Here is an 18,383-nt window from a genome sequence, read left to right on the forward strand (position 1 = left end):
TTGGGATAAGAATTGCCATATGAGATTAGTTACCAATCAATATCATGTATAGCTTAATCAAACTAAAGAAAATGAAGACCACTTTTTTGTAGCTGTAGTCTAGAAAATGAAACAATTACACTTTGCAGAAGCCATGTACTCACTGATCTGTTTTTTTTTTAATCATGAAATGCTAGGCAATGCTAGACATATTGAGAACTTTTACTCACATGATGTATCAAAACTTCGAGGGACATTTTTGGAAATAAAAGTGACGCAAGGGTGCGTTTGTTTAAGGAAAAGTATTTTCCGGGAATCCTTTTTTCGGACTTTCACCCATTTGGTTCGTTGAAAATGATAAGTCAACCGAAAATACTTTTCGGTTAAGGAAAACATTCATGTATAAAATTAAGAAAGCGAATTCCCTAATCTAAGAAAGCGAAAACACTTTTCGGAATTGCTCATCTTGAATTTGTTAATATTTTATTATTTATTTTTTCTCTTTTTCTTTTCTCTCTTTTTTTTATTCTTATAAAATATTTTTAAAAAAAATCGAAATTTTAATTATTTTTAATTTTTTTAAAAATCTAGTTTTTTAATTATTTTAAATATTTTCCCTTTTCTTTCTTTCTTTTTATTTTATTTTATTTTTTCTTCTTTTTAAAAAAATTCGATTTTTTAAAAATAATAAAAATACAATTATCTAAAAATTTTGATTTTTTTCTTGAGATGAAATCATGAGATTGAAATCATTTTCCAATGAAATCCAAATATCAAAAAACGATTTCAATCATATATCACCAAACAAAGGAAAACGAACTATATTGTTAGAAAATACTTTTCAAGAAATTATTTTCCTTTATTATTGAGTTTTTCATAAAACAAACGCATCCTAATAGACAATTAATTAGCTTGTTTAATCGCCAAAAGGGAACAATTGCACAATCCCATTTTGCGAAATTTTTTGATGAAATGTTTCTTAATAAATTATCTTTTATGGTAGTTCTCAAAATTTCTAAGAATTATTAGGGAGTTGTTCCTTCTCCTGTCTCCCTTTGAGCCTTTTAAGCACATGATCAGATTCATCTAAGCCATATCTTTGGCAAATTAAGAAATCCAGCTGCCATTTGGCTAGATACCATAAAGAGGGAAAGAGAAGTGGTGTAAGGAAGTTGTCTCGCATCCCTAAGCATTAGCCGCCTACTCATCTCGTGTCATTAATGAAAAAAAAATTGAGGATGAGTTGACTTAATTAAGCTCGGGATTTGGTAACATTTCTATAGAAAATATCAGATATGCCGATGAGTAGACTTAACCTGATTTGGGCCACAAATGGACACCTTTGAATTCTGATGTGTCCCCAAATGCAGTGACTGCTAAATTAATCCTCAATCCTCATTTCGATCCTTACCTTTTTTTCTTTTACCATATGGAATTTTTTTTTTTTGACGATGAGTTGGATCGGACAAGAATTTGGGCCGGATCTTGGGACCCGACCCGGCCCGCTCCGAGCCCGCCCGCACAAATCTCCACCGTCTCCTCACCCCGTAATCTCTCTTCCACCTTTCTTTTCTGTATCGCAAAGAGGGCCCTTTCTTTCATACGATGCTCGCTGCGCCATTGTACCGCTCGGGGCTCGGCCATGAAGAAGAAGAGCTCAAGCTTCGGATGACCGTATACACAGAGGCACACCGGCGCCCCTCGTGATATCTTCTTCTCAATTCGCAAAGACCCATTTGGCGGAGAGGCAGAATGAACGGTGTTTACGGTCTCCTACAGCAGTGGCAGCTGCCTTCTTCCAAGTTTCTGCTGAGGAATTCAAAGCACTTACCCGGTACAGACGCACACCCTCCATCTGTCTCTCTGTCTCCGGCGCTGTTGCGTCGTTCTTTTGCCGTTTCGCTCCCTGGGCGCTCCCTGGGTTGTGGCTTTTTTGTTCGATCCCCTGTTACTGGAAGAATGATGTTTGTTCTCTAGTATTCAAGTGGAGAGTACAGATTTTTTATCCTCAAGCTGGTTCCAAGTGCAGGGAAATATCTGTTGCATCGTACCCGTGTCTATCCAATGGTGTGCTTCTGCAAGAGCATGCAAACAAACACTTATGAGGTTGTGAAAGGAAGCTATCTCCCCACCACCCAAACTGAACAAAATACGAAATCCAAGGTACCTCCTGACTTATTTCGTGATGTAATGATGGGAAGTAGCTGTTGGAGGTGAAGGGGCTAGGGGATGTGCTTCTTATCCTGTGCATTTTCGTAGTTTTTTGTATTAACAATCTACGCTTTGTGTCGAATCCAAGTATGACATTGATGCTTATTAGGGGAACTGGGATTGCTTAAATTGTTGCGATTATGGTAGAAGGATACATGGACAATATTTAAGGGGAAAAGACATGTGCGAATTCTGAATCCTAACAATGATCCAGGCACTAAGTTGGAGCTGAATTTGCTAGGCCTTATAAAAATGATTTCAGATGGGTAGAGTTCTTATTGCTGCACTGCACCCAGTAGGATCCACCCTGAGTGGACCAACTGACTTTGTCATTCTGCACGAGTAAGTGAAGAAGCATCAGTAACTCAGGGTAAACGTGGTGTTGGGATCCCTAAAACTTGGCCCCTTATGCTAAGCTCATGTGTTGCGGATGCCTCTAGTTACTAGGTGAGAGGTTCTCAGCCATTTTCTTCCTTGGATTATGATACCGTCTTTCATGGAATCACGGGAAGACCAAACGATGACTTGGTCCTTCCTCTTGCTAGGCTAACTGATCATTTTGGCTCATCAGACCCAACATGGTACTGATATCTGATAATGTATAGGTCTGGCCACTGAAAATTCTTTAATTCTAATTTCAGATGATCTATGCGTCTTTGACATTTCTGCTTGTTATTCCGTTGCTAAGTCGCAGAATAGTATATCAAAATGTGGTCCTGACTTTGGTCTTGTGTTGATGGTTGTATAAAAGTCGAGTCTGCCATTTTGTGATTCAGCATTTTCTAAGGCTAACTTTAACTAGGATTCTTTGAAGCTTCCCCCATAATATATGTTTTATGCTATGTTTTTGTGTTCCTACTCTATTGACGCACATGAAATCCACTTACTGCATAAATATGGTGCTCTTTCTAGCAATTATACTGAGAAAAGAAAGCACTGCCAAGAACCGAGAAGATTAAATGGGAGTCATTTTTAAATTTACTTATAACATGGACAGATCGAATTCTTTGATGTGCTAATAACAGGCTTTACTATGCAGGATTTTAGGCTTATGTTTATTACATTTGAATTTGACCTTGCTTTCTTTCCCGAATCAGAACAACTCAAAAGCTGCAAACATGAAAACTTTGAGATCCCTGCACCCCTGCTTTGCTGCAAGTTGCTTAAGTCTCTAATAATTTTATAGAGGGATCATATGGGCTTAAGAACAAAATTGCATTAGTTTCTTTAAGCTCTCTGGCAGTTGATACTGGTGCCTTTGGATTAAATAAATGAGTCAGTTTTCATGAATGCTTGGGTTGTGCTGGTTGGATTGCTGTAGGTGTTCATTTTCCTTTGCGGTGGGATTTTCTTGATCTCTCCATAAGTAGTTGGTTTTTACCCTTTAGAATGGAGTTTTGTTTTCCTTCTTTTACTTCTGGATATGTTCTCTTAATAGTAGGCCTTTCTTTTTTTTTTGGGGGGGGGGAGGAGGAGGGGGGTGTTTGGGGGGCTTCCATTATTCTATTCCGTTTTTGTGCTAATGTTTTCTAGTGTTGCGCTTCATTCTTTATGGCCATGGGTCAATGCTTTCCTTTACTCTTTTAAATAAACTGTCATTTGATACCCTATGTTAATCTCACCAATTCTCTGGTAACCGTGTTAGGATAAAGTGTCCATAAAAAATGAAAATGTTGGTGCTTTTCAAAAGTTACCAATGGTGATGCCTTCAGTTGACATTCTCTATTCAGCTCTCAGGAAGGCAAAAAGGATATCACCTACAAAAGGTAATGAACCAGGATCATTCTTTTTAGTCCAAGTGGAAAGTTTTAGCCTCTTTTAATCTGCATGCAATGCTAAGATTTATGAATTCATCTATATCGATAGGTATTGCAAATGTTGCGAAAAGAGAAAGGAACAAGGGCGCAAAACAACTTGATGCACTTATGAAAGTAAGCTAGCCATTAATTTTCTATCTTGAGCGTTTAATATGTGAATGAAGCCATTTTTGTCTTGTGTGAGCAAGTTTTCTAACTGCTGTGATTTTGGCATTGTCTCCATCTACAGGAGTTGGCGGCTCCCTTAAAAGTCTATGTTGATAATTTTCCGAAAAAAAAATATTTGCACCCTTACGAAAGATCACTAGTTGAACTGACCCTTGGAGATGGAAATTATGAAGAGGTAGTTCTTGACTAAAGTATTTTGTTCCTTCTTTTATTTACCGGAGGACTAGCAGTATTTTTTTTGAGTAATCTCTCAATGTGTACAGAACACCTAGTTTTCTTTTTTCCTTGGTGATATTGAGGTAAGCACTATACCATCTTAATTAGTGTAGTGCTGTTGAAGAATATTTTCACATCAGATGCCCTCTTAATGTCATTGTGAAACATCTAATAGGATTATGTATATTTCTATGAATTGTTTCTCACTACCTCTTCTCCATCATTCTGTTCTTTCACCCATCTTAGCTATACAAGCATGAATAGTTCATTTTTTCCATTTTCATTAGATGGGATGCAGTAGTGCAGGGGGCTCCCTTTTCCCTCATTATTTACACACATTGTAAAATCGGTAATCTGAGACTTAAACAAGTAGGACTTCGCAGAGTGTTATATGCACTATGAATAGAACATCACATGATATAGATGAGGTGGACGCTATACAATGTCAGTGAAGTTCTCTTCTAGGGGTTTGGGATTGTCAGTCTTATGACCACACACTTTCTGTGGCAGGTATTGATGAAAGTAGATACTTTGAGGAAGAAGGTGACATCTGTGGGTAAAGAACATGCTTCTCTCTGTGCTAAGGTAAATATCTAAATTTATATTTAGTATCCTTCAGTAATGATAGTATCTCATTCTGCACCTTTGGTGGGCAACTGGCAGTTATTATAGCTTTTCCTTTTCCCTGATGAGGTTGATACTTGGATTATGTATTTTGTCCTTCTCTTGTCATGATTTATCTGCTTTCGGTTCTGCAAATAGTAGTGAAATTGCTATGGTTGTGTTCAGTATATGTCACCTAACTTGATATGTACTGTATAGTCCTTGTCCAAGAGAGAAGCAGAGGAAAGGTTGAGTGGAGGTATGGGAAAACTCGAAGAAATTTTTCATCACGAAGGGAAGGCTATCGATGAGTTGTTGGACATTGCAAAGGTGCTTAGCATTTTGATAATGCTATTTTCTTTCTTACATCAACCTGCTGCACATTTTTATACCAGGGCCATTACATTCAGTAACTTGACAACTTTCAATAAGATTACCTTTGGCACGTGTGTGGTTTTGTATGCCTGGCTCTGTTAACCATAGGATCCTGGTTTATGCATGCATTATGTCCGCTTGATGTGAAAGTTCTTACTACAGAGTCGGGGGTATTTCTATACAGCTGTTGTTTGATTTGCTGATTGGGGAGTATTGAGCAACTGTAAATATCATTTCTCCATTTTCTTTATTCTCTTCTTTCCTCTTTATACTTTTTTGTTAGCCTTTTTTGTATTGTTAATTGGTGTTTCAATATTACTTCTGCCAAAGAGTTCTTAACTTACCAAGAGACTGATATAAAATGAATATTTCCTGAACTCTTAGGCTAAAATATCAACAAGGTCTGCTGGTGATGGTCGTTAGTAAACTGTTGTGACGACTCTTTTTAAGTTTTATGGAAATGCTGGTGATAATTGTTAATTGCACCAATAAAGTCTGTGTACATGTATTTGATGGATTATGTTGATATGAGGAAATTTGAACTGACACTCTCCAGCTCATTTACAATACCTTTGGTGGAATTATACATTATACTGTATGTGAAGAATAGAGTTCAATAGTTCTGTCATTAGCTCAGTTTTAGCTGTACTCATTAGTTCATTCCGGGCGAATTGGCCTGCTGTTCTGCTTTTTGCATGAAAATGTTCAGCTTATAGGTCTTTTGTTAGTTGTTTAATAGAGGGCTACTTAAGATCTCCAATTATGAATACTTTTGCAGACATTGAGGGCAATGCCAGTAATTGATCTTGAAACCCCAACTCTTTGTCTTGTTGGAGCTCCAAACGTAGGAAAGTCCTCTTTGGTCCGTATACTCTCGACAGGAAAGCCTGAGGTACAATCAATATCTTAGCTTTGCAGAGATATCCTTTATTTATTCAGCGTGACAATTTTGTCAGACAGAAAGAATTAGTATATGCTTCTTTATATGTATGGTCTGGTTATTTTGGTTTGGATTTTGTGAGACCATTATCGTTCTCTTTTATTTTTGCATGGAAATCTTCTTCTTGTACTCCTTTTGGCGTCCTCTTTAGTGTGACTGTGCAAATGCTCATCCTGAGCAGAATATAGTAGTCTGAGGTGTTCTTGTACTGTTTCCCTATTGTCTACTTTGGTTGCGGTGCATGATATTCATATCTGTGGATGTGCTGGCATGCATATCTCTGATCTCGATTGGAAATATTTGCATTTCAATCATTGAACCCTTCCATCAGACATATCATAACTTAGAGTATATCGTAAATAAAAGGGAACCTTAAATTGTGTGTCCTTTGATAAGTATTTGCATCTGAATCTGGTTTGACTAGACTGGATATTATTCTCAAAAAACTATTGCTCTCTCATTGATGTTTGTTGAGACTGCGTCATCACTTCTTCTCTATGCTCAGGTCTGCAACTACCCCTTCACGACACGAGGAATTCTTATGGGTCACATTGCTTTAAACTTCCAGCATTTTCAGGTCTAGTCTTTGAACTTGACTATCTTTTTCTGTCTTTGATAAGCCCCTCACTTGACTACCTGCGATTGCTCTACTTCATCATAGTGGAATGATAACTAGGGTTTCTTTTTCTCCTGGGAGCCAGGAGATGGAGGAGCAAGTTTCCGTTATGCTCGCGCTGTGTAATACTGGGGGGAAACTTTTACCTGGACTTTTTGTGGTGGTTCTGATATTTTTCTGGTAGCTTTTTTTTATTTGTGTCTATTATCTCTTGTAGTTTTCCTTTCTTTTCTTGCTGCAGACCGTAAAAGATCAAATCTTGTTCAAAGATGTATAGATCACAGTTTTCTAATCTTGACACACTGAAAGCGGGTTTATGGACACTATTTCACTTTACAGATTTACCTTTTTCACGTGGAAGATCATATTAGAATGATAAGAGATGCAAAAACTGGACTCTTGTTAATTTTTCGTACTTTAAGCTGAGGAAATTTGGGACAGTAAAAATGGTCCCTGACTGCACAAGCAATTCTTCTGATAGCAAATGAGAGTTTGGCTACTTTTGCCTTGCTGCCGTGTTTTTAACTAATTTGTTGGAAGATCATGGGATGAAAATGGTGAGGGATATGAAAACAGGTGTTATCTGTTTTGTTGATTGTGGCCTTCAGTCCTTAAGTTGAGGAAACTTTGGAAAACAGCCAGGAGCTGCAAATCTTGAAGCTGCTGTATTATTAGTTAGATGATGTTAGAGCTACTATTTCTGTAATGTTTCATTGTCATCTCCAAGATTGGACATGTTGGTGGGTTATGGATTGCTCGGAATTAATTAAGTAAACTGCTCAGGTCCGAGTTGTGCTCAATTGATTTTCATGTTGTATTTGATGATTTTTTGGAATTGATTGCAGGTGACAGACACCCCTGGTTTGCTAAGGAGACATGATGGTGAGTCACTTGGAATAAGCAATGTAACATTGTCAATGTGGATTGCGCACAATGTCAAAAAAAGACACTAAATTGATGGTTGTGCCTAGTCTGTGCAAGCTGTAGATAGTCCAACAAAAATTTTTGAGCTTTCCGGGATGACATAGGACACAAATTCACCAAAAGATGTGGCTTTTCTGACAGAATAACATGATTTTTGTCAGCGTAGTTTGTCCAGCTACAGTTGTAGCCCTTGGTTCCATATAGAGAATCAGCTTTCTTCTTATTTTGTGTTTCCACCTTAAAGGAAACTTTTATATGTGCTAACAGTTTCTTATGTTGACCTGCAGAAGACAGGAATAATTTGGAGAAGTTAACACTTGCTGTGCTATCACATTTGCCGACAGCAATACTCTATGTGCACGATCTCACTGGAGAATGTGGAATGTCGCCCTCAAATCAGGTATCTCCGTCACGATTGTTTATAAAGAAAAATATACATACCTCCACACAAACACACACACATATACTTTATATGCTGTCCGATTTTATTAGATCCTAATCCTATCCCATGACCTTCCACAAAGAGGTGATGACATCTTTAACTCCTGTTGCTTTTATCTTTAAATTCTTTCAAATACATTTTGCTATATGTTCTTCCTATTCTTGTATTTTATCCATATATGTTAACGTTACCATTTCATTCTGGCTGTGGAGTAGGACACATAACTATCTAGAAGTCGATTGGAAGTCATTTGCTTATGACTAGGGGTGCAATTGAGCCAAGTCGAGTTGTTACTATTAGATACTTGAACTTGTCTTGATTTGAAAGCTTGAAGCTCAATCTAGCTTGATCAAGTATCTACTTCCCTACTCGAGCTTGACTTGATACTACACTCAGCATTCGCAAGCCCAAATAGAGTTCTTCCAGGCCAGAGTTGAGCCCAAGATTTTTTATTGATAAATGGAGAAAGAAGAAAGTGGGTCCTAAGTTGCGTTTATCGACAGGTTGATTGACATTCCACCAAAAAAAGAAAACCTGAAATTGGATTATAAAGAATCCTGTCAACTTCCCGGAATGCAACTTCCGCCTCAAACCATAAGATTCGAACATTTATTAAAATAATTAAGCAAAATTCTTGAAAGTCCACTACTGACCTATACAACACTCGAGAAAGCACTCTTCTTGGAAGTCCATTTCGTTTGACATTAACAAGAAGCAAATATCATGTCGGAGCAGAGAGAAGAACCCATAAAGCAAGAATATAGCAGCAATGACATGAAGAAACATTATAGAGCTGAAAATATCGAGAAAACTACTTCACAGAAGGGGAAAAAATCGTAAATCTGAAGTTTTCACCATGCAAAACTATCTAGTTGTGAATGTAGAAGTCGTTGAATAATATAAAACAAAAGGTAGAGAATATCTAAATATCAAATAATGAACTAGCTGAGAATCTATCGGAAACTTGAACATCGGCTTGAGGATGGTTGAAGACTCCGACTATCTGAAATGTGAGAATAACGCCTTGTTGGAAAACATCCCTCGGGGGATTTGGATGATGAAAAAACTCATAAAACACATAGCTTTCAAACATAAATGAGTTATGTGTGTGCATGTTATAAGTTTGCAGAAGCAAAAGTGCAGAGCCAAAGTTTTATAGACCCAAAATGAATTTATGCTTCAACATGTTTCTATATGTTTATTACAACAAATATACCAGCAAATGCATTCATCCAAGGATTTTAAAACAAACTACTCTTTTTAAAAAAGAAGAAGATAAAGCTCCCCCTTGCTAGATGCTTCTCCCTCTTTTGGTCGCATAAACAATATTGAAACACAAAATACAATCAAGATAAGAACACAGCATTAGAGAGAAACATATAAAGGAAGCATCCACTTTATTTAGTATGAAAGTCGAGCAAAGTAAATATTTGGCAGTTGTACATAGAGACAAAAGGTTTTCTCCTAGACTAAGGTAGATGGATTAAGCAAAAGGCATTAGGAATTCAATTTTCTGGTGGAAGATGAACTGGATTGCACGAGCTCGCTCTTGCCTATGGTTCCTTTGAAAACCCGGAGGGAGCTCCTTGAGCTGATGGTTCTTGAGAGTCAATTGAGAGCTAAAAATCTGTTGATAATCATTCATTTGTTTGCTCTGCTTGGATAAAGTTCCTGTAGGTACCTACACCAGCTTCCGCTTTTTGGGCAGCTGGTGCCAGAGCTTCTACACGGCATCTTCCTCATGAATCACTGGACGAAATCAAGAGCATTCCTGAAGAAATCAAAGGGCTTATCGAAAACATGATGGAACTACTGGGAATCTTTGATGAGAGGTTGAAAGCTGTCGAACGCTGCCAAAAGAGTGGAAGCTGGTGTTGGTACCTATGGAAACATAACTACAAGGAGAGCAGACAGACATGATTATCATAAGGTTTTTTGCTTTGAGTTAACCTCATGAACAGTTAGCTCAAGGAACTCCTTCCAGTTGCAAGGTGGTATTTGTGCTCCTGGCTAATATAGTTGAATTCAGCCTGATTGAGTTGCTAGAGCTGGGAGAGAGGACGTAGGCACGAAGTGATGAACTTCTATAAATCAAGCGCGCAATTTCTCTTTCCCTGAACTTCTTGATTTTCGCTGTTTATATTGCTTGTTCACCTGTGGGTCCAAAACCAATTTTTTTAGAAGGGGTTAGTTTTACAAAATCAGTTTCAGTACCCCGCTCCCCAACTCTTGGTGGTTATTAGGGCGTAACATGCCTTGTCATAGTCACAATGGAGATGGAGTATGAATGGAGGAATAGTTTAACTCTAACTCTAGGATGCATTGGGTTTGGTCCTTTAAATGGGGAATTGATGGGGTTCTCAAGGTGGAATACTCATGACCTCAAGTAAGAGGAGAAGATGCCCTGTCTAGTTGTACACTTTTAGTGACCAAAGTGAAAAATCCATGGAACAGAGGAACTGCAGTGTTCGTTCTTCATTTTTTTTTTTTTTTTTTGTGAAAGTGGAAAATAGCATGTAGGGTGGAGGTTTTACTTTGTATATTTTGTTTGATAGATATCAGAGGATAGAATTGTAAACCTTAAAATGTAGACTTTAAAAGATAAATTGCTGGATTAGGCTTGTGAGGTGCATGAGTCGAGTATTTTTGGGGTCCGGAGTTGGCTTGACAAGCTACTTGAATAGACTCGGGCTCAAAAAAAATTGGGCCAAGCGGCCAAGCTTGGGTGAACAATGACTCATGAATCGATTGCGTGACTATGTTATTAGCATGAAAAGAATCCCATTCTTTGCTAGTTCTTGGATGTAACAGCATAGAAATGTTGTTTGTTGAAATAACACTGTTTGTATTACCACGTGTCTAATGTCTAGGCAAGGTTATGGAAGGAAAAGTGTTGTTATTTCTTACAGTTGATAGTGCCATAGAAAAATTATTATTTTTTTAAATCTTTGTTCTCAAATATATATATTTATTTATAATTTTTTTTGATCGGCATGCAATAGTGCCTGTAATCATTTCTCTTAGTTCCAAGAAAAGCTAGGTCTTGAACACTAAAAATTGAAATCCGTCTGTTTTTCCCTTATCTGAAATTTTGAGCTTTGTTTGTGCTGCTGTTCCCAAATATTCCTCACACTATGTTTCCTCAATGATAAGGTTTGTGCCAAATTCAGTTCAAACAGGAGCTTCGCTTTTTCCCTACGTGCGCCTTTCCACTTTTTATAGTTTGCAGCATGCTTCCAGGAGACATTAAATAAGTTTACACACTCTGGATTTTGTATTCTGCAGTACTTGATATACAAAGAAATCAAGGAACGGTTCAATGATCATCTCTGGCTTGATGTTATATCCAAGAGTGATCTGTTGCAAGAGTCCCCTGTTGTTTTTGTTTCTGAAGATACAACAGCTGATGACGATGAGATGGTCCAGTACAGGAAAAAAGGACCTGATGGAGCAATTCATGTTTCCGTGAAGAGTGAAGAAGGGCTCAATGAGGTTAATAACTATTTCCTTTTAGGCCATATACTAACCTTACTTCTCTATATTGAACTTAATACATGTTAATTTACACCTAATGCATGTATTAAGCTGCATAAGTCTGCAGTAGTATCTTATGTTTGAATTGCTTGTCGATTTGAAGGTCTTTCTTGGATAATATGAGGAATAATCAATCTTTTTCCCTGTCTTTATGGTGCTTGGGATTTGTGAGTTGCGTTGCCTTGTTATGATTCTTTAGATTCTTCTCATGTCTCCATTCTGCAGCTAAAGCAAAGTGTTCACAAGCTGCTAGTTGCGCAGATGGACAAAATTAAAGATGAAACGAATGTCACATGTCCGGAAAGTCTCACATAAAGGTTCTCCCAGGTTCATCCTATAGCAAATCAGTCAAACTGAGGGTTGCATATATAAAGCGGCTTTCTCAGTCTTGACCTCATGGCGGTTCCAATGAAAGCAAGCAGCGTTCCCCGAGCTTATCAGTTGTGTTGCTTGGGGTTGCCACACATCTGTCCGAGATCACCTTTGGTTCATTAACAATTCTTATGCAGGAGAACTGTCCAACACTATCTGCTTCAGTGACCACGGCCATATTTTCGTCACCCTTCTCATGGTCCCTGATGAAATTTGGTTCATTGCAGGTTCAACTCCAACTTCAATTTTGGCCTTGGAAGAAAAATCCCTCACCTTTCCTTTGATCGATCGTAGGGGCATCTATACTTGCCAATGCTTTTGGATACTACTCAATTTATCTAGTCTGTGTGGTAGCTATGATTGTGTTGTAGCTCTGGTGCGCTAGAGCCACGGTCAGCTGTTGCTGCAATATAAAGTTTTGTTACTTATGTGTTCGGCAACATAATTTTAAAGCCGCGGCACCTCAAAACTGAGTGAAGTTACTTCCTAAAAGCCGTTTTAAGCTGTTATAGTAATGAAGGTGCTCCACTTGTTAGGAGTATGTCAAGTACCTTAGAAATGCTACCGCGTCCATTTTCATAGCTGAAGCTATCGCAGGAACAATGTACCGAACATACTTTTAGTACTACTTTCCTCACCAATGATCGATTTTTAGCTTTTTTTTGAGTAGTTTTGGCTCCTTGTAAGATCTTTTTGCCCCTTCACATTATTTTAGCTCAGCTCTTTTGAGAGTAAATCTGGCCATCTCTTTTGGGTCCGAGCAGTGCCAGACACATGGGCACTCATGGGCCGGGCCAGTTTTTTTTTTTTTTGGATAAGTGACAATGGGTTATTGATTATAGGGTTTATATACTATGAAAAATTCTAAACTGGTACATCTGTGATAAGTTTACTCCAAATTAATTTTTTTACTATAAAAAACTCCAAATTGGTACACATGTGATAAATTTATTCTCTATTAGTTTCCTTTAAATTTTATTATCAAATTGTTGAGTTGAATGGCATGTGGCGGTTGAAGGACGTACCAGTTTGGGGTTTTACACAAATGTATCAGTTTGTAATTTTTTCGTGGTATTAATCTAATTTATCCGAAACTAACGGATAATAAATTTGTCATAAATGTATTAGTTTGGATTTTTAGTGATCAAAAAATTAGTTTAAGACAAATTTGTCATAGGTATAACCGTTTGGAGTTTTTGGTAGTCAAAAAATTAATTTTGGGTATTTTTGTCACAGATAGATCAGTTTGGGGTTTTCGTGGTAGTAACTCTTGATTATATTAACTAATTTTTCGATAAATGGAACTGATTTTGGTTTAAGGCCAACTAACCTTCGTTATTTCCTGCAAATCAACAACAAAAATTTCGATTATTTCCTTTAAAACCTTTTTTTTGTTTTTGTTTGCTAGAACAGGAAGGACAAGGACTAATCAATCTATTCCAGCTTTAAATTCAGCCTTCTCAGCCACAGAGAATGAAGCACCATGTCGATCACGTCGAACGGCTTCGCCGGTCGATGTAACTCAAAGTGCCTCGTAACTTTGACTACTCTCTTCTGCAATTTGATGTACTTTTCAAACGGGATCGCTTGCAGAATCGTCTTGATATCTTTTATCTTCTGAACTGGAATCTGAATCGAGAATTTACTCCAATCAAGAACATCACTGAACGGCAACCAGTAGTCATCTTTGATGATCACGGGAACGCATCCCGCGTAAATCGATTCAACAATCCTCGGGCTCGCTACTTCGTACCCGCTGGGGCACAAGCAGAACTTGCTCTTCCCCATCAATTGAGTGTAGTTCTGGCCCTCAGGAAGGTACTCGTGCACCTGGACGTCGTCACCTTTGTCCTTCCAGTGCACGAGCAAGAGTTCTCGGATGAAGCCGTGCGCTCCCCCGGCGAAGAAGGCGAGGATCGTGCGGTTGCTAGGGTCTAGCCCTAAGCGAGGAGGGCCGAGTTCCTCGTGAGTTAAGTAGACTTCTGCCATGGAGACATCTATTTTCGGTCTGAATCCTTCTGAAGTGTTGGCGTTGCAAAGGACTCTGATGAAGTTCTTGTAGAGCTCACGGTTGGCTGATGAAATATCAGGACCCTGCAGGATTAAATAACTATCAATTCAAAAAAAAAAAATGAAACTGAAAGAAGAATATGTATATATAAACACTTAAATTGCAGTAATTTAATATGTGATAGGTGAAAAAATGGAATGTCATTTCTCATGTTTATTCTATTTGACTTTTTTAACTGAATAATTTATAATAGGGTTAATACCATGAAAAACCCTGAACTGGTACACTTGTGACAGATTTACCCCGAACTATTTTTTTGACCACCAAAAACCCCAAACTGGTACACCTGTGACAGATTTACCCCGAACTATTTTTTTGACCACCAAAAACCCTAAACTGGTACACCTGTGACAATTTTACCCCGAACTAATTTTTTAATATTTTTTTTTTATTTTTCGAATTTTTTTAGTTTTTCTTTTCTTTTCTTTTTCCTTTCCTTTTCTTTTTTTTTCCTTCATCTTCATTGGACCAACAATGGATTGTTATATTGTAATTGATACCACAATAACGTGACACGTAAAATGCTACATTTTGACCCAAAAAAAAAACATAAACGCTAAATGAAAGACTTTCTTTTATATGCATGAATTTTCATGAGAACCACTTTTTTCTACATTTAAATGTCTCACGTTTTATTTAATATATATTTCAAGTGATCATATTGATTTATGAATCGCCATGCACATATAATATCTCTCATCTTATATATAAAATATACTAATTTTGTAAATTAATCTGTTAAATTAAATTGGCAAGCAAGACGTATAGAAATTGTTGATTAGCTGTACTCCAAGCTTAGGTAACAAGCCTACGTTGGACCCCAACAGTTTGCCTATCCACTTGCACCCAAAAATAAGAAAGACACGACAACAATATAATGCCTTTTTCGCGAGACATTTAAATGTAGAAAAAAGTGGTTGGCATGAAAATTCATGCATATAAAAGAAAGTCTTTCATTTAGCGTTTATGTTTTTTTTTTTGGGTCAAAATGTAGCATTTATGTTGCGTGTCACGTTATTGTGGTATCAATTACAATATAACAATCCATTGTTGGTCCAATGAAGATGAAGGAAAGAAAAAAAGAAAAGGAAAGGAAAAAGAAAAGAAAAGAAAAACTAAAAAAATTCGAAAAATAAAAATAAAAATATTAAAAAATTAGTTCGGGGTAAAATTGTCACAGGTGTACCAGTTTGGGGTTTTTGGTGGTCAAAAAAATAGTTCAGGGTAAAATTGTCACAGGTGTACCAGTTTGGGGTTTTTAGTGGTCAAAAAAATAGTTCTGGGTAAAATTGTCACAGATGTACCAGTTTGGGGTTTTTTATGGTAAAAAAAATAGTTTAGGGTAAATCTGTCACAAGTGTACCAGTTCAGGGTTTTTCGTGGTATTAACCCTTTATAATAAAAAACACAATGAAATATGTAAAGTGAGCGGTTTCAAGTTCCGTATAGTTTTCACCTAGAACCTACCCGTTGGAATATGTTTATCATATTTTGGAATCTAGAACCTACCATATATATTTTGGAACCTATCCTGTTACAGGTTCCAAGGTTTACCCAAGTTCAACTTGTATTATTAATTGGAACCTACCCTGTTACAGGTTTCAAGGTTTATCCTAGTTCAACCTGTATTATTAATTGAATGATTACTTTGAATTATAACCTTTAATGACCGCCACTTGCTACTACAATTCATTGACTACAACTTATATTTAAGACAAGCAAAGAATATGAAATATTCATAAAGTAAAAGTTTCAGTCATAAAATGGAAGCTCAGACTAATGATTCCAGATTATACACTTATCATCGTACGCCATGAAATACCGCAGGATCACGCGAAGACATAGACCAAGAAAAATAGAAAAACTTGTTTCATTTTTCACCTACCTAAAACTTGAAAGTTATTCGTCGAAACATATTCCCTAATTTTTGAAATCTGGAACCTACTACATACGATGGAACTGGGAATCGAACAGGTTCCAACCATTATAATTCTCCACTCCCAGGTTTTAATCTGGAACTATGTTCACTCCTAGAAATATGATATATAATAAAAACAGTTGAATTCGCAATAAATCCACAAAAATATCAAGTTACCTGTACTTTCCATATGGTAACCATTTTCTCCACCCATGGTCAATATAATAAGTACATGCAATTTTATTTTTGTTTCAGTTAAACGGACTTTTATGTTCAATCATGTCAAGACTTTTACTAACGCAAGGCCTCACGGCGAGTTTAACAGGACATTCCATTCAATAGTAACTTTGACCAGTACGAAACTGGTTTAATATCCTTAGCAACGCCATAAAAAATAAATCCCCTTTCTTTATAAAGACTTGTGCTTTCTCTTTAATCAATTGCCAACGTTAGATACAATATGGAATAAATTCCAATATTTAATGCTCGGATTAATACCACGAAAAACCCTAAACTGATACATTTTTGACGAATTTACCAAAAACTAATTTTTTGACCACGAAAAAACCTAAACTGTTACACCTGTGATAAATTTGACAACAAAAAATCCCAAATTTGTACTTTCATGACAAATTTAACCTCTGTCAGTTTCCGTTAAATTTGATTAATACTATAAAAAACCACAATTGGTAAACCCGTGACAAACAGAGTATAAAACCCTATGGTGGTACACCCGTCAACTGCCACGTGTCATCCAATTCAGCAATTTGATGATAAAATTTAACGGAAACTAACGGAGGGTAAATTTATCACAGATGTACCAAGTTTAGGATTTTTTGTGATCAAAAAATTAATTTTGAGTAAATTTGTCACAGATACACCAGTTTAGGGATTTTCGTGGTATTAAACCTTAATGCTCTATTCTCTCATCGGTCCTTTTTAACTCCGCTGGCTGTTTTTCATCCATCTTGAACTCAATATATAGTGTTTCGAGCTTCCATAGGTCATGAACACATATATTCTCTGTCACCCGATTTGCTTAAACTTTCGGGTTGAACATATATAAAAGTGTTAAAGCTAAATTTAATAAGAATTTCTATGTCGAGTAATGCTACCTATACATTATATTTACAAATTATAAAACACCGAAGAGCGCGAGTACTATCGTACTTACCCAATCATGACAAGAGACCATGAAATGATCAGCACCGCCGCTTCTATTCCAATACCCGTACCGATCTGCGACGACGCCAATGTAATCGCGGGCGAATCTCTGCAATCTCTCGCGCGAGTAGTCGCTCATGGTGAGGATCGGCTCGTACACGTAGCGGATGACGTTGGCCACGCTGAAAGGGAGGAAGAAGGCATGCGCCTCGTCGGGATGGCGAGCCCTGAATGGGTTCCGCTTGTCCTCCATCTCGTCGATGAACTGGCCTTCGATGCCGTATAGGCCCCTCATCGGTCCATAGTGAACCAAAGGCTGGTCTCCTTCTCTGTATGTCCATATCTTGAATCTCTTCATCATCTCTATGTGGCTCCTGTCCAAGTAACGTACCCAGAAATAAAGTCAGGAAAGATCTGTGTTACGCATGCATGCATGCACTTAACATAAATCATGGAGACTAATATATGCTCAAACCGTATATAAAAAATAAGAGCTATGTACTCCAAGTGAACTCTAGAGAGTGTAGGACTTTTAACTGATGAAAGGCGTAATGGTTCCTATACACATTTCCTCTGGGTATGAACGTCTCTTCCTTATCGGAATCGTAGCTCCGGGACCGAATGGCTTTCTGAATCGCTACACGAGCTTGAGCCAAATCGTCTTCGATTCTTTCTAAACCACTCTTCTTCTACATGCACCAGAACAACTTCCCAAGTTAACCCGCAAACATTGAAATAGACATTGTTACTTGGTAATATGAATAGATTACACAATGATACACATGACAACACTTACTCTGATTAAACTGGTGTTATGTCTCGAACTGCTTTTGTACATGGAGGTTGAGAGAAGCCCATTAACTGCAAACGATGATGGTCTTATGGCGTGGCTGTTGGAAGAAAAAGAGAGATTGGAAATAGTATTATCATGATTTCCATCAAACGGAGAGCAGTAGAGAAAGGCGAAAAGAAGGAGGAGACAAATTGCTGGAATTAGAAGGAACTGTGAATGAGGGAAGTTCATGGACGACAT

At 37.4% G+C, this 18,383-nt stretch overlaps 2 protein-coding genes across 3 annotated transcripts; one reads left to right on the forward strand and one right to left on the reverse strand.

Moving 5' to 3' along the window:
• Window positions 1-1,545: 1,545 nt before the first annotated feature.
• On the forward strand, window positions 1,546-12,863 carry LOC115684244 (uncharacterized). 2 transcript variants are annotated; one of them, XM_030608983.2, is made up of 13 exons: window positions 1,546-1,813; window positions 2,009-2,142; window positions 3,836-3,956; window positions 4,057-4,121; window positions 4,237-4,350; window positions 4,902-4,976; window positions 5,214-5,324; window positions 6,148-6,261; window positions 6,815-6,886; window positions 7,771-7,807; window positions 8,137-8,249; window positions 11,577-11,783; window positions 12,051-12,863. In XM_030608983.2, exons 1-13 carry the CDS (start codon window positions 1,732-1,734, stop codon window positions 12,138-12,140), a joined length of 1,335 nt encoding a protein of 444 aa, XP_030464843.1. In that variant the 5' UTR covers window positions 1,546-1,731; the 3' UTR covers window positions 12,141-12,863. The 2 variants fall into 2 exon arrangements, with proteins under 2 accessions (XP_030464843.1, XP_056162504.1); XM_056306529.1 differs by lacking the exon at window positions 5,214-5,324.
• Window positions 12,864-13,597: 734 nt separating this feature from the next.
• Window positions 13,598-18,383, reverse strand: LOC115684252 (probable glycosyltransferase At3g42180). Its single transcript, XM_056306468.1, has 4 exons — window positions 18,147-18,383; window positions 17,915-18,039; window positions 17,361-17,724; window positions 13,598-14,291 (listed from the first exon to the last, which is right to left on the reverse strand). The coding sequence occupies exons 1-4, from the start codon at window positions 18,381-18,383 to the stop codon at window positions 13,632-13,634; spliced, it is 1,386 nt and encodes a 461-aa protein (XP_056162443.1). The 3' UTR covers window positions 13,598-13,631.

Source organism: Syzygium oleosum, unplaced genomic scaffold (assembly GCF_021117445.2).
Source record: "Syzygium oleosum isolate NSW1041296 unplaced genomic scaffold, Sole_v2.1 Sole_v2.44, whole genome shotgun sequence".
Classification (NCBI taxonomy): Eukaryota; Viridiplantae; Streptophyta; class Magnoliopsida; order Myrtales; family Myrtaceae; genus Syzygium; species Syzygium oleosum.